Source organism: Amphiura filiformis, chromosome 2 (genome assembly GCF_039555335.1).
Source record: "Amphiura filiformis chromosome 2, Afil_fr2py, whole genome shotgun sequence".
Taxonomy (NCBI): domain Eukaryota; kingdom Metazoa; phylum Echinodermata; class Ophiuroidea; order Amphilepidida; family Amphiuridae; genus Amphiura; species Amphiura filiformis.
This window is the reverse complement of record NC_092629.1, coordinates 61241873-61254045: the sequence shown is the minus strand read 5'-3', so window position 1 is coordinate 61254045 and position 12173 is coordinate 61241873. Positions and strand designations below refer to the sequence as shown.

The 12173-nt window shown below is 40.4% G+C and overlaps 1 protein-coding gene across 1 annotated transcript; it reads right to left on the bottom strand.

Annotated features, from left to right (window-relative positions):
• Positions 1 to 1799: 1799 nt before the first annotated feature.
• Positions 1800 to 4479, bottom strand: LOC140141895 (uncharacterized). The gene is made up of 3 exons (XM_072163772.1): positions 4110 to 4479; positions 3035 to 3928; positions 1800 to 2635 (listed from the first exon to the last, which is right to left on the bottom strand). Exons 1-3 carry the CDS (start codon positions 4477 to 4479, stop codon positions 1800 to 1802), a joined length of 2100 nt encoding a protein of 699 aa, XP_072019873.1.
• Between the last annotated feature and the right edge of the window lie 7694 nt (positions 4480 to 12173).

The following is a 12173-nucleotide window of genomic DNA, read 5'->3' as shown; positions in this document are numbered from 1 at the left end:
AATACAATACAATATACAATACAAAGAGCATTTGCGCCATTTCCATAAGGCTCAGAGCGCTTACAAAATACCTTAATACCTTAATATTACAACTTAAAACTACATTTTGAAAGGTGCATCTTAAAAATAATACAAATTACAATATCAATAAGAACATGTTATGGGAACAAATAAGTTTTAAGCGCTTTTTTGAATGCATTTGTTGATGAAGATTGTCTAATATAGACAGGTAGCTTATTCCATTCTTTTGATGCAAAAACTGTAAAAGTTCTATCACCAGCTAAGACTCTAGTCATGGGATAGTCAAGACAAAAATAATCATCGCACGATCGAAGTTAAATTGTCTCTTTGGAACATACAATGATAATCAATTTGACAAATATGTTGGTCCTTGGTTGTGAAGACATTTATATACAAGCAAAAGTAATTTGAAAATGATCCTTTGGCGTATTGGAAGCCAATGAAGTGATTTCAAAAGTGGACCCGCTGAGTGTTTTCGATCGACTTCAAATACAAGACGTGCTGCCCAGTTTTGAAGACGTTGTAGACGAATAATATGAGTAGATGGTGATGAGGAGAGAAGGCCATTACAATAGTCAAGACGAGAAAGTATCAATGAATGTGTGGCATGATGACATGTAGGTTGGTCGATATATTTCCTACCTTGGCTGAGCGGTCAAAGCCCCTATGTCGCAAATCACAAACTTCACACATTTGTGTAATGTGCTTAAAAGGAACGCATTGAATATGCCTTGAAATAGTATTAAAATGTAATTTATAGTGTATTCCTACAAGGAAAAAAAGGAAACAACCAGTCCCTAAATTGTAAAAGATGATTTATTTACAATTGAAATTTGTTGCAATACTCTGTGTAACCTACGTTACATTGACATGTTATCTAACCCTTAATAACCTTTTTATCAATTTAGGTATCATGTTTTGCCTTTATAATGTCAAATTAATAGCATGGAAATTAAATTTATGACTGAAAACGTAATGTGGGTATCCGTTTTAGAGAAAAGCAATTACCCAGCAAACACAAAAACGTTTTAAAAACGTTTTAAATTAGTTATATTTTGGCTTTTGGTTTAGGTAAACACGTTTTAATAACATTAAAATGTCGGGTTATATAAAGGTCATAATAACGTTTTAAAACGTTTTGTATAAAAACACACTACAACAATATTTTTAAATGTTTTCAAAAAATGTTATTGTAAACTATTTTTACATTTACATTTTTGCCAAATATTGTGTAAATACTTAAATAACATTATGTTAAAATATTTGAACCCAGCAAACACATAAATGTTCTTAAAATGTTTTTTTCAAAACGTTTTAATAACATTTAAATGTCGGGTTATATAAAGGTTATGAAAACGTTTTTAAAACGTTATTGAAAATATTTTGGGCAAACATTTTTCGCAAAATATTTTTTCAACCCCAAAATAACATTTTGCTTAGAATGTTTTGTATCAAGTTTTCAAGAATGTTTTTGGAATGTTATTAAAACGTTTTTATACCCTTTATATAACCCGACATTTAAACGTTTTCTGTAAAACATTTTTGTTTGGTGAGCAGTATATTATCAAAAAATGTTTTTTTAGGTTATGAAAACGTTTTATACTCTTAGTATACCCTTTATCATCATCATCTCATCATCTTCCGATACTATGCAGAAACCTCCGCTGGAGTATACTCGCACATTAGTTGTGGTGCATTGAGTAAGTGCAGACAAAGAGTGCTGATCCTATATACAAGGTGAATGTGCAGCTTAAAAAGATGACTGGAAAGTGGACTGGTTAGGTGAAGGAGACGCCACACACTCTGGACTTGAAGACGTCTAGGGTTGGCGACTCAACAACTTCCTGGGGCAAGGCATTCCACTGACGGATAGTGTCGGGGAAGAAAGAGCCTTGCAGTAAAGCTGTGCAGGAGAATGGAACATGGAATCTCTGAGAGTTGCCCCTGGTGGTGGTGTTTGAGGGTATCAGCTGGCTGTCAGGAATGTCAATGAGATGGTTGATGATTCGGTACATCATGGTGGCTTTGGAGATTGCTCTTCGTTGTTGTAGAGATTCCCATCCGAGGTCATTCAGCATGGATGTAACACTGCTTTCTCGGGAGTAGTCGTTCATGATGTACCTGGCAGCGCTGCGTTGCACGGACTCAACCTTGGTGATATTTCTCTTGGTGGTAGGATTCCATACGCAGCTGGCATACTCAACAACTGGTCTGACAAATGTATTGTAGCAACGGGTCTTGACGTCACGGGGACAGCAGCTCAAGTTGCGTCGTAGGAAACCAAGGGATTTCATGCCTTTCTTGCTGGTGCAGTCTGCGTGTCTGTTCCAGGATAAGTTGTCAGTGAATTCAACACCCAGATATTTGGCGGATGGGACTGCCTCCAGAGGATGGTCATGGATAAAATACGTGGAATTCACTGGCTTGTGGCGTTTGGTGATGCGAAGAAGTTGGCATTTCTCGGGGTGGAACTCCATCAGCCATTTCCTTTCCCATTCTTGCAAGGCGTCAAGATCGTTTTGGAGCTGGGTTGCATCATCGGTGTTGTTAATAACACGGTAAATAACGCTGTCGTCAGCAAACAGACTCACATGGGAGTCAACAGAGATACAGTCTGGGAGGTCGTTAATATACGCCAAGAAGAGTAGTGGGCCCAGGACTGTTCCTTAGGGGCACTCCCGATGGCACAGGTGTTTGGTCTGAAGATTCTCCATCCAAAACCACCTTCTGGACTCTGCCCTGGAGAAAGTTGCTGATTCAGATGAGCAGGCTCCCATGGATGCCATAGAACTTGAGTTTATGGAGGAGGCGATGGTGTGGCACTTTGTCAAAGGCCTTGGAGAAATCAAGAAGAATGAGATCGGTTTGGAGGCCTTTATCCATGTTGTGAGCAAGGTCGTCAACCGTGATGATGAGTTAATTGAGACTCGCATGAGCGGGACTTCCTGAAACCATGCTGGTGGTCAGTCAAGATGTTGTGTGACTCGAAGTACGACATGCTCGAGGAGCTTACAGCAGATGGAGGTGAGGGAAATAGGTCTATAATTGGCTGGTTTGTTCCGGTCACCCTTTTTGAAGACTCGAGCGACGATGGCCAACTTCCACACATCAGGGAGAATACCACTATCCAAAGAGGCCTGGTACAGAATGGTAAGCATGGGTCCAAGGCTATCAGCGAGCTCTTTTAAGAGACGGGCTGGGATGTTGTCTGGACCGGTGGCTTTATGAGGGTTGATCTTTTTCAACAACTTGATGACACCATTAGTTGACACCTCAATGTGTTGGATTGGTGGAAATGGGCTAGGTCCATGGTCTGGAATGCCTGAAGTATCTTCATTCTTGGTAAAGACAGAGCAAAACTGGTCGTTAAGGATGTTGGCCTTGTCTTTGCTACCTGTATATGTTGCACCCAACGGACCACGGAGAGGAGCAACACCATTGTTGTCGCATCGCTTGCTCGAGACATGACTCCAAAAACGCTTTGGGTTTGCATTGAGGTCTGGACAGATGATGTTGTTTATGTAGCTATTGTACGCCGCCTTGCATGCTTTTTGCATTTTCTTCTTTATGTCACTGTATATGGCCCAAAGGCGATGTTTGTGTTTACGGCGACAGGAGCGGGCTTTGTTATAGGCACGTTGTTTACGCCTGCTGAGCTGTTTGATTTTGCGAGTGACCCAGGGTTGGTTGAAGCGATTTGAAGTGAATTTTGAAGGAACAAGATCCAGTATTTGAGACAACTTGGTTTCTATGGTGTCCCACATGTCGCTTACAGAGGATGAAGTGTCATATTTTTCAACAAACTCCTCCATCATCTTGTTACCTTCATGATGAATTACATCCATGTCTGCCTTGTTCCATAAGTAAATCTTCCTCCGCACAGGTTTGCGGCGCTTGGGTTTAATATCTGTGTCACAAAAACAATCTCGTGATCACTTATGCCTGGGATTGGTAGGCACTTGTTGACACACGATGGGCGATTTGTCAGGAAGAGGTCCAAAGTGTTGTCCAGTCTGGTGGGAAAGGTAACAATTTGGTCAAGGCCAGACTCCGTCATTGTAGTAATCATGTTGTTGTTAATTGCTTACAAGTGTACTGGTGTCCTACAATAGTTAAACTAGACCACTCAATGTCGGGCAAGTTCAGATCTCCTCCTATCCACACTATAGATTTTTTGTTGCTATTGACAACTTTCTGCATACAGTTACATAGGCAGGTCATGTAGCTCTCGTTGTTATCAGTGGGGCGGTAGGCAGCGCCGACAGTGAGGGATTCACTTTTGTTTATTCTGTTCTGTTTGATATTCAGGTCAATCTGAACAAAGATGGCTTCACAGTCATCAGCTGTGAGCAAAAGTTTACCATCTAAACCAGGGCCAACACCTATGGCAACTCCGCCACAGCTGTCTGATCGGTCCCTCCTGTACACCTCATAATCTAATTCAGGGGAAGATTTCATGATTGGCGATGTTTGGATTCAGCCAAGTCTCTGTCAGAATAACAATTCCTGGTTTGGCGGTGTGTAAGATGTTCCAGAATTCAACAAGTTTGCTTCTAATACTACGGCAGTTGATAACAAGGACACCAAGATTTGCAGGTGGGTTGGAACTGGTAGCTTTAGTTGGTGGATTGGGCTCATTCGGGGATGAACAAGCAGAGGACAAGCCAATTGGGCTAGTATACTGCATCCGCCATCAGAGTTTTCCTGCGATTCATTAATTGATGTTGAAAGTGACGTATCAGAGTTTGTAATTATTGACTCGAAGAAGCTTGATGTAAACTTAGGAATACCACAGGCAGGACATTGCCAGCTATTGCCAACTTGCACTGGTGGTACACAGGTAATTAAATACATGTGAACTAATGTGGACACAATTCTTGTGGAACCAAACTTCACAGTCATCACATGCAACTGCGGGCGTTTTCCAGCGAACAGCACGGTCACATACACCGCATGGGTACTGGGTTTATAAGGCATATTACAGATCCATGTGGAGGGGTATCATACAATTTTAAGCTAAAAATGATGATAAATAGTAAATCAAGATGGCTGCCACTTGGCGGCAAAAACCAAAGTCATGGATAATCACTGATATTATTGATAATTATAATAGTGTACATATATACCACACACACAAATACACTAAAAAGCACTCATATGGCGCAAGAAGAGCTCAAGCAGAGCGATGAAACCAAACAACAACAACAAATTATATCATTATGTGTACATATTTATAAAACACACTGATCCCAGTGGGCGCACCTAACGTTGAAATCACGTTGAAATATCGATGTCGACTGGTTGAAATCAGGTTGTATTTGCAAATGAACTTCAACCTGATTTCAACCTCCTTAATTTTTGCATTGAAAGTTGGTTAATGAAAAAAAAAATGTGGGAAATCATATGGACAAGTATTGTCATGAGCCTCATTTGATCTGAAAAAGCATTAGGGAAATTGTCTTTTTTCACTTTTGATTTCATTTATTATGAAGTAATAGTTTGGACCTCCACAGTTGTTGATAAGAATTGGACAATTATATTGTTCAACCAGAAGAACTTGGAGTCACATCTCCGCTCGACAAAGACAGAAGACAGACGCTGTACTGAACTAAAATTCCTCTGCGTCTGTCACAATGGATAAAAAATGGAGTATATTCTGGGCTTACCATGTGTGATTTTCTGCAGTGCATTCTATTTCTCACTCTCGTAGAATTGATTAGCCAACATAGCTATATAATTATATAATGGTTCGATTGCCTCACCTGTAGGTGGTTGGAATACCTACATGTATATGCGGTTGGAATACCTATAGGTGGTTGGAATGCCTATAGGCGGTTGGAATGCTTCCTAGGCGATTGGAAATTTCTTTGGCGGTTGGGGTGCTTCATAGGCGGTTGGAATGCCACTAAGTGGTTCGAGGGCCTAGCTCATTTACATATTTCGCCTCTGAGGAGGGCTTATGAACCACTTAAGAACTGCTTACGAACCACTTATAGCGGTTGAGGGCTAATTAAGTGGTTCAAGTGCTAACCTGTAGGCGGTTGGAATGCTTCTGAGGCGGTTGGTATGCTTCCTAGTGGTTGGAATGCTTCCTATGCAGTTGGAATGCTTCCTAGGCGGTTGGAATGCTTGCCAAGCGGTTCGAATGTTTCCTAGGTGGTTTAAATGCTAGGCGGTTTGAATGCCTCCTTGGTGGTTCGAATGCCTCCTTAGTGGTTCGAGTGCTTAGCTCATTTACATATTTCGCCTCTGAGGAGGGCTTATGAACCACTTATGAACCACTTATGAACCACTATAAGCGGTTGAGGGCTAGCAAACAGGCGGTTGAGTGCTAACAACCGCCTATTAACTCAATGTTACAGTATTGGAGGCATTCACCATTTAGGCATTCATTACTGGTTCTTTACCATTCAATGGAATGCCTAGTGAGTGCTAGGGAATGCTAGTTTTTTAGGTAATTTATAACCTATTGCGAATGATGTCGAAAACGTTTTGTGTTTGCTGGGTAGACAAAGTACCACAATCTACGACCGTATGGTTATATGAAAGTAACCTATGTTACCATTTACCTGAAAATCGAACGGTAGAATATACACGTACTGGTAGGTAGTAAACATTAGCACGTGATACCCTGATAAAAGTGAAATAATTTTGTTGCACTGCTATCATTAACAGAACATGTGGACATTTTAGAAGTTTAAATGAAACATCTGTTACTGAAACATACATTACCAGTATTTGTACGACCATGATCAAATATAAGAAAATCACATCAGACCCCACCTGCATGTCATTTTAGTCCGTCTAGCGCCCCCTCGCACGGCTAGCAATGTATAACATTTTTATTTTTTTGAGTTCTATGAGTATGTAAATGATTTGTAACATATGTTACGTAACATACGTTACCATTCTTAACAGTGACACAATACAATATGAGAAACCATTATGGAAATTATTTGGTGGTATAGACGAATCCAAGTAGCCAAGTCATGATCAGGATTTGGTCGGACATCTTTGGGTAGCCGCTTGCACCAACCTGGTGCTTTGAGCGTCCAATTGTGCAAATAAAAGCCACCTAACACCTAGAGAAGATGCAAGGACGAGAAGTACATCAAAGCATAGATACCGCGTGTAGTTAATCCGATTATTATGTATTAAGGTGTAAAACGGGTGATGGAATGCAGTTTAAAATTTCCGCCAAGGCTGAATCATTTCACATTTTGAGTGCATTGTAGCCGACGGCTACCCAACTAAAGGCTGCTAGTCAGGTGTAGGAATGCGTGAATTTAGATTCGTCTATATGTCAAACATATTAAACAAGATACTTTTTGATCCAATACTTGCATAAGATTCTCTAAAGTACCAGATAATACTGGTAGTCTTAAATTATGTACGATGGATATAGATTACTTATTCCACATCTCCTGTATTCAAATTCACACTTACTCCAGGATGCCAATGGTAAGGGTGAAATAAGTCCTTTGGGTTGAAAGAAGCAAGTTCAAACATCCATTTCAAATAGTGAAAACTGATCAAACAATTTATATTTTTTTTGCTTTTTTAAAAATGTATACTATGGCATATGACAGCGTTCAAGCTTTGATTTGCGTTTGGCGGACAGAATGGTGGAAACTTAAAGTGAAAGATATCCTACTTTTAAAAGGAACATTTTCTAGGGTGAAATTTTGTGTAGAAACTGAATCTGACATAAAAAATGCATAATCATCAACTTGAAATTTTTCCCTATAGCACTGTACAGGCATATTTCTGCCCAAAACCCTCAAATTTGAGCGAAAATTTTTGTTAAAAAAATAAGTCCTTCAAAACTGGGAGGTATAAGGCTAAACAAAGAACATGTTGCTCTTACCAATACCTTTCTCCAGAGCAACATGTTTTTTGTTTAGGCCTACCTAGGCGAAATGTCAACCGTGCTAGCATGGTCAACCATGGTCAACCATGGTCAAAACATGGTTGACCATGGTTAACTATGGTCAGCGATGATCAGCCATGGTGGCTTGACCATGGTCAACCATGGTTGCCATGGTCACCATGGTATACCATGGTCGACCATGCTTTAGCATGGCCGAGCATGGTCAGCCATGGTCTTCACCTCACTTGACCATGGTCACTTTTAAGTATACCATGGTCAACCATGCTTTATCATGGGTGAGCATGGTCAGCCATGTTCATCACCTCACTTGACCATGGTTGACCATGGTCACTTCAAGTATACCATGGTCAATCATGCTTTAGCATGGGTGAGCATGGTCAGCCATGGTCATCACCTCACCTGACCATGGTCACTTCAAGTATACCATGGTCAACCATGCTTTAGCATGTGTGAGCATGGTCAGCCATGGTCATCACCTCACCTGACCATGGTTGACCATGGTTACTTCAAGTATACCATGGTCAACCATGCTTTAGCATGGTCAGCCATGGTCATCACCTCACCTGACCATGGTTGACCATGGTCACTTTTAAGTATACCATGGTCGACCATGCTTTTAATAGCATGGCTGAGCATTGTCAGCCATGGTCATCACCTCACCTGACCATGGTTGACTCTGGGTAGTGAATGAGAAAAAGCGCCCTCTGTTGTTATTAATCGTATTTAATGCGTATTTACAACGTTGTGAATAAATATTTGACACCATAGAATATAAAAACTAGTAATTTGATAAGTTAAAATAAGATTTTTAACGGAATAAATCTAAATAATATGATTATGCAGTTTATTCCGTTAAATATTTACCCCATAATTTCCCTCATTCTTCAGGCCCTGCCCTCTATCGGGTGCTAATTTAAAGTTTAAGCTTGATTGCTATTGTTTCTTTCTATTGTTTCTTCCTTGATTGCTATTGTTTCTTAACCATGGTCAAACATGCAAATTTTTGACCATGGTTGACCATGGTCACTTTAGATAGACCATGGTTGACCATGGTCTCTGGCCGTGGTGCCATTTTTCAAAAACATGGTTGACCATGGTCAAAAACATGGTTGACCATGGTCAAAAACATGGTTGACCATGGTCAAAACCCTGGTTGTTGAACTATGGTTGACAATGGTTCAACCATGGTCAAACATGCTAAGTTTTAACCATGGTTGACCATGGTCACTTTAGATAGACCATGGTCAAAAGGTTAACCATGGTTGACCATGGTCTCTGGCCGTGGTGCCATTTTTCAAAAGCATGGTTGACCATGGTTTGACCATGGTCAAAACCCATGGTTGAACCATGGTTGACCATGGTTAACCATAGTTCAACCATGCCTTTTTCGCATAGGTAGTATCTCCATTACTTTTTTCACGCCCTCACAGGAAACAGGAAATTAGCAAGTCAAAATTTTCGGCCAAAATTGGACCAAAAAATGAATTTTTCTCAAAATCAGTGAAAAGTAAGGGGTTTTAAGTGCCAAAATCTGAAAAAATGTGACATTTTACCCCTAGAAACATTTAAGTAATCAAGAATTTTGACTGTTTTCACCCCTAAATACTTTTTTCACACTTTGTCCGCCAAACGTAAGTCAAAGCTTGAATGCTGTCATATCCTGTTTCAAAGATTGCACTAATTTGGTTGATTTGTCATTTAAGACAGAAAATCATGATATGCTAATTAGGGTTAGGGTTATGTTTAGGGTTAGGGTTTAGAGTTTGTTTCTGTCTTAAATGAGACATTTACCACTAATTCATCGATATTAAATACAACTATATAGACTTCGGTGCACTAATTTTAATGCTGCCCTCACATAGTAGAGCTCAACTAACAAAAACTTATAAGATAGAGGGTGTACTTCACTAACTTGACACATTGGCAGCTAGCAGGCGGTGTTATTTTAATGTTGCGTATCGTATGCAAAACAGACGGCAACACTGCCCGTATGTTGATTTTTATTTCTGAAGTGTAGTTTTGGCTCTTATTTGCATTTATGCAGTACCATTCCAAGAAAATAGTGCGCAAAATATATTTCCCAGTACAATATGTGTACACTTTTACACACAAAAATTTTGGTGGGTTCAAGAATGGACTCAGTGAAAAAAAAAACCAAACAACAAAAACAAAGAAACAACAGAACAATTCCAGTGCGGGGAATTTAGCCCAGGACAACAGATTATGAGTCCACACGGACGACCACTACACTAGTCATTGACCATAGGGTATCATGCGTGGCCAAAGATTCAAGTAAAAAGGGTCTTTTTTCATGATTTCTTGTTTCTAATGGGGGCAAAAATAGTGTCAATACTTATTTAGGGTATAAAATCGCACTTGTCATACTTGTTTAGGGGTGCATTTTCAGACCTCGTAAATACTTGTTTAGGGTGCTATTTGGGACTTCGTGGCCACGCATGATACCCCCTTGTCAATGCCCAGTGCCCCCCCCCCCCCCCGGGACACTAGCATGCAATTCATGCATTACATACAATGTATAGGAATTGACACTGATTTCTGTCATAATTAGACACAAAATATCATAGCCGTGTGCAGAGTGAAAGTACATGTACATATGTACTGTATATAGACTTCACCATGGGGTAATTTCTTCTTCGAGGAAGAAATTTACACTTTCCAAAGATCTCTCCTGAGAAGGCTACATCAAATGGCCAAAGAAAATCTCAACTTCACAAGAAAACCAAGGAGACTACCTGATGATACCCCCAGCAAAAGAAATTAAAGAAGACTTTAAAACCATATAGAAAGTGACTAAACTTTCGAGAGAGCGACTTAGAGAAACTTAATTGATGGTGCTATGTCAAACTGCTGACGAGAAGCGTTTATGATGATGATGGGATGCACTATCACACCCCACTGGATTTAGACTAGTAAAATAGTACTATAAAACTAAAACACTTTTGGAAATTTGTCAAAGTTTCATATTTATGTGCTAAACCAATGACAACATCAAAATTATGTCAATCCCTGTTACCTTTGTACCTGTTAGCAACCCATTGACTTTGTGTTGTGATCCTTTTGATCCGTGGTTCCAAACCAAGCGCGGATCCAGGAGGGTGCTTTGGTGGCTGCAGCAGCCTGGGGTATGAAACACACACAAAAAAGAGGGAGAGCAAGAGAGAGAGAGAGAGAGAGAGAGAGAGAGAGAGTGAGAGAGGGAGAGAGAGAGAAAAGAAAGAAAGAAAGAGAAAAAGAAAGAAAGGAAAAAGTATGCACAAAATCGCACAAATTGAGTTCAGAAATGCACAATTTCCCTAGGCAAGGGGACGCTGCCCCCTTCCAATACCCTGGACCCCCGTATTGGTCACTAAATTTACAGCAGGTGCAGTTTAGGGGGAGCGGGCCTTCCTCCCACAAAAAAGAGGAAATGAGAGGTAAAAAAGAGAAAAGAGAAGAGAAAAGGGCGAAAAGGAGGAGAGAAAAAGTTAAATTGCACGTTTGAGTAGGTCCATGCCTAAAAACCGCACAGTCGGGTCGATCGGAAGTATAGGCCCTATAATATAGGTCTGCAATTATTTTAGGCATTGCTTGAAGGCGTGTCCGCATACCAAAGCTTGCGAAAATTACTGCGGGCCCGTCGATATGCAGGGCCTATTACACGGTCACCAAAGTCACTAGACGATGATAATAGGGAAAACTTGTCCACGAACGGCTTCATGCCCTGTCATTTCTCAAATTTTCGGATTTTTCAATCTTAAATTTTACACACTAATAGTGACAAAATGGTCCACCAAATCGCTTCAATTAGGTCTTCATTTTGCAAAAGTTTCTTACTTCTTAGGGGGGCACATCCCCCTCAGACACTCCCTGCATTGCGCAAGCGCAACGTGATGCCCGCTTCGTGCACATTGTTTACAATTACGATTTTTTTAAAGCACCCCGGGTGGAAGCAGACCTGGATCCGCCCTTGTTCCAAACACAGATAACATGAACTAGTTGACCTGGCAATGATCGATTTAGACATCATACTATGCTGGGGAATATACCTGAGTTCCCCTCAAAAATAGTATTATACATGCAAAATTGTTCAAAGAAATTTATGGTACAAATGGTTCAAAATCGGGAGGGGGGGCTCTGAACCCCTGCCCCTCCCAGCTAGTTACACCACTGCCCCCTGGCTACACCACTAATTATTTAAGCCTATAGATGCAATATTTGACTATATATAGGCCTATGATTACACATGAGCCTTTAATTTATC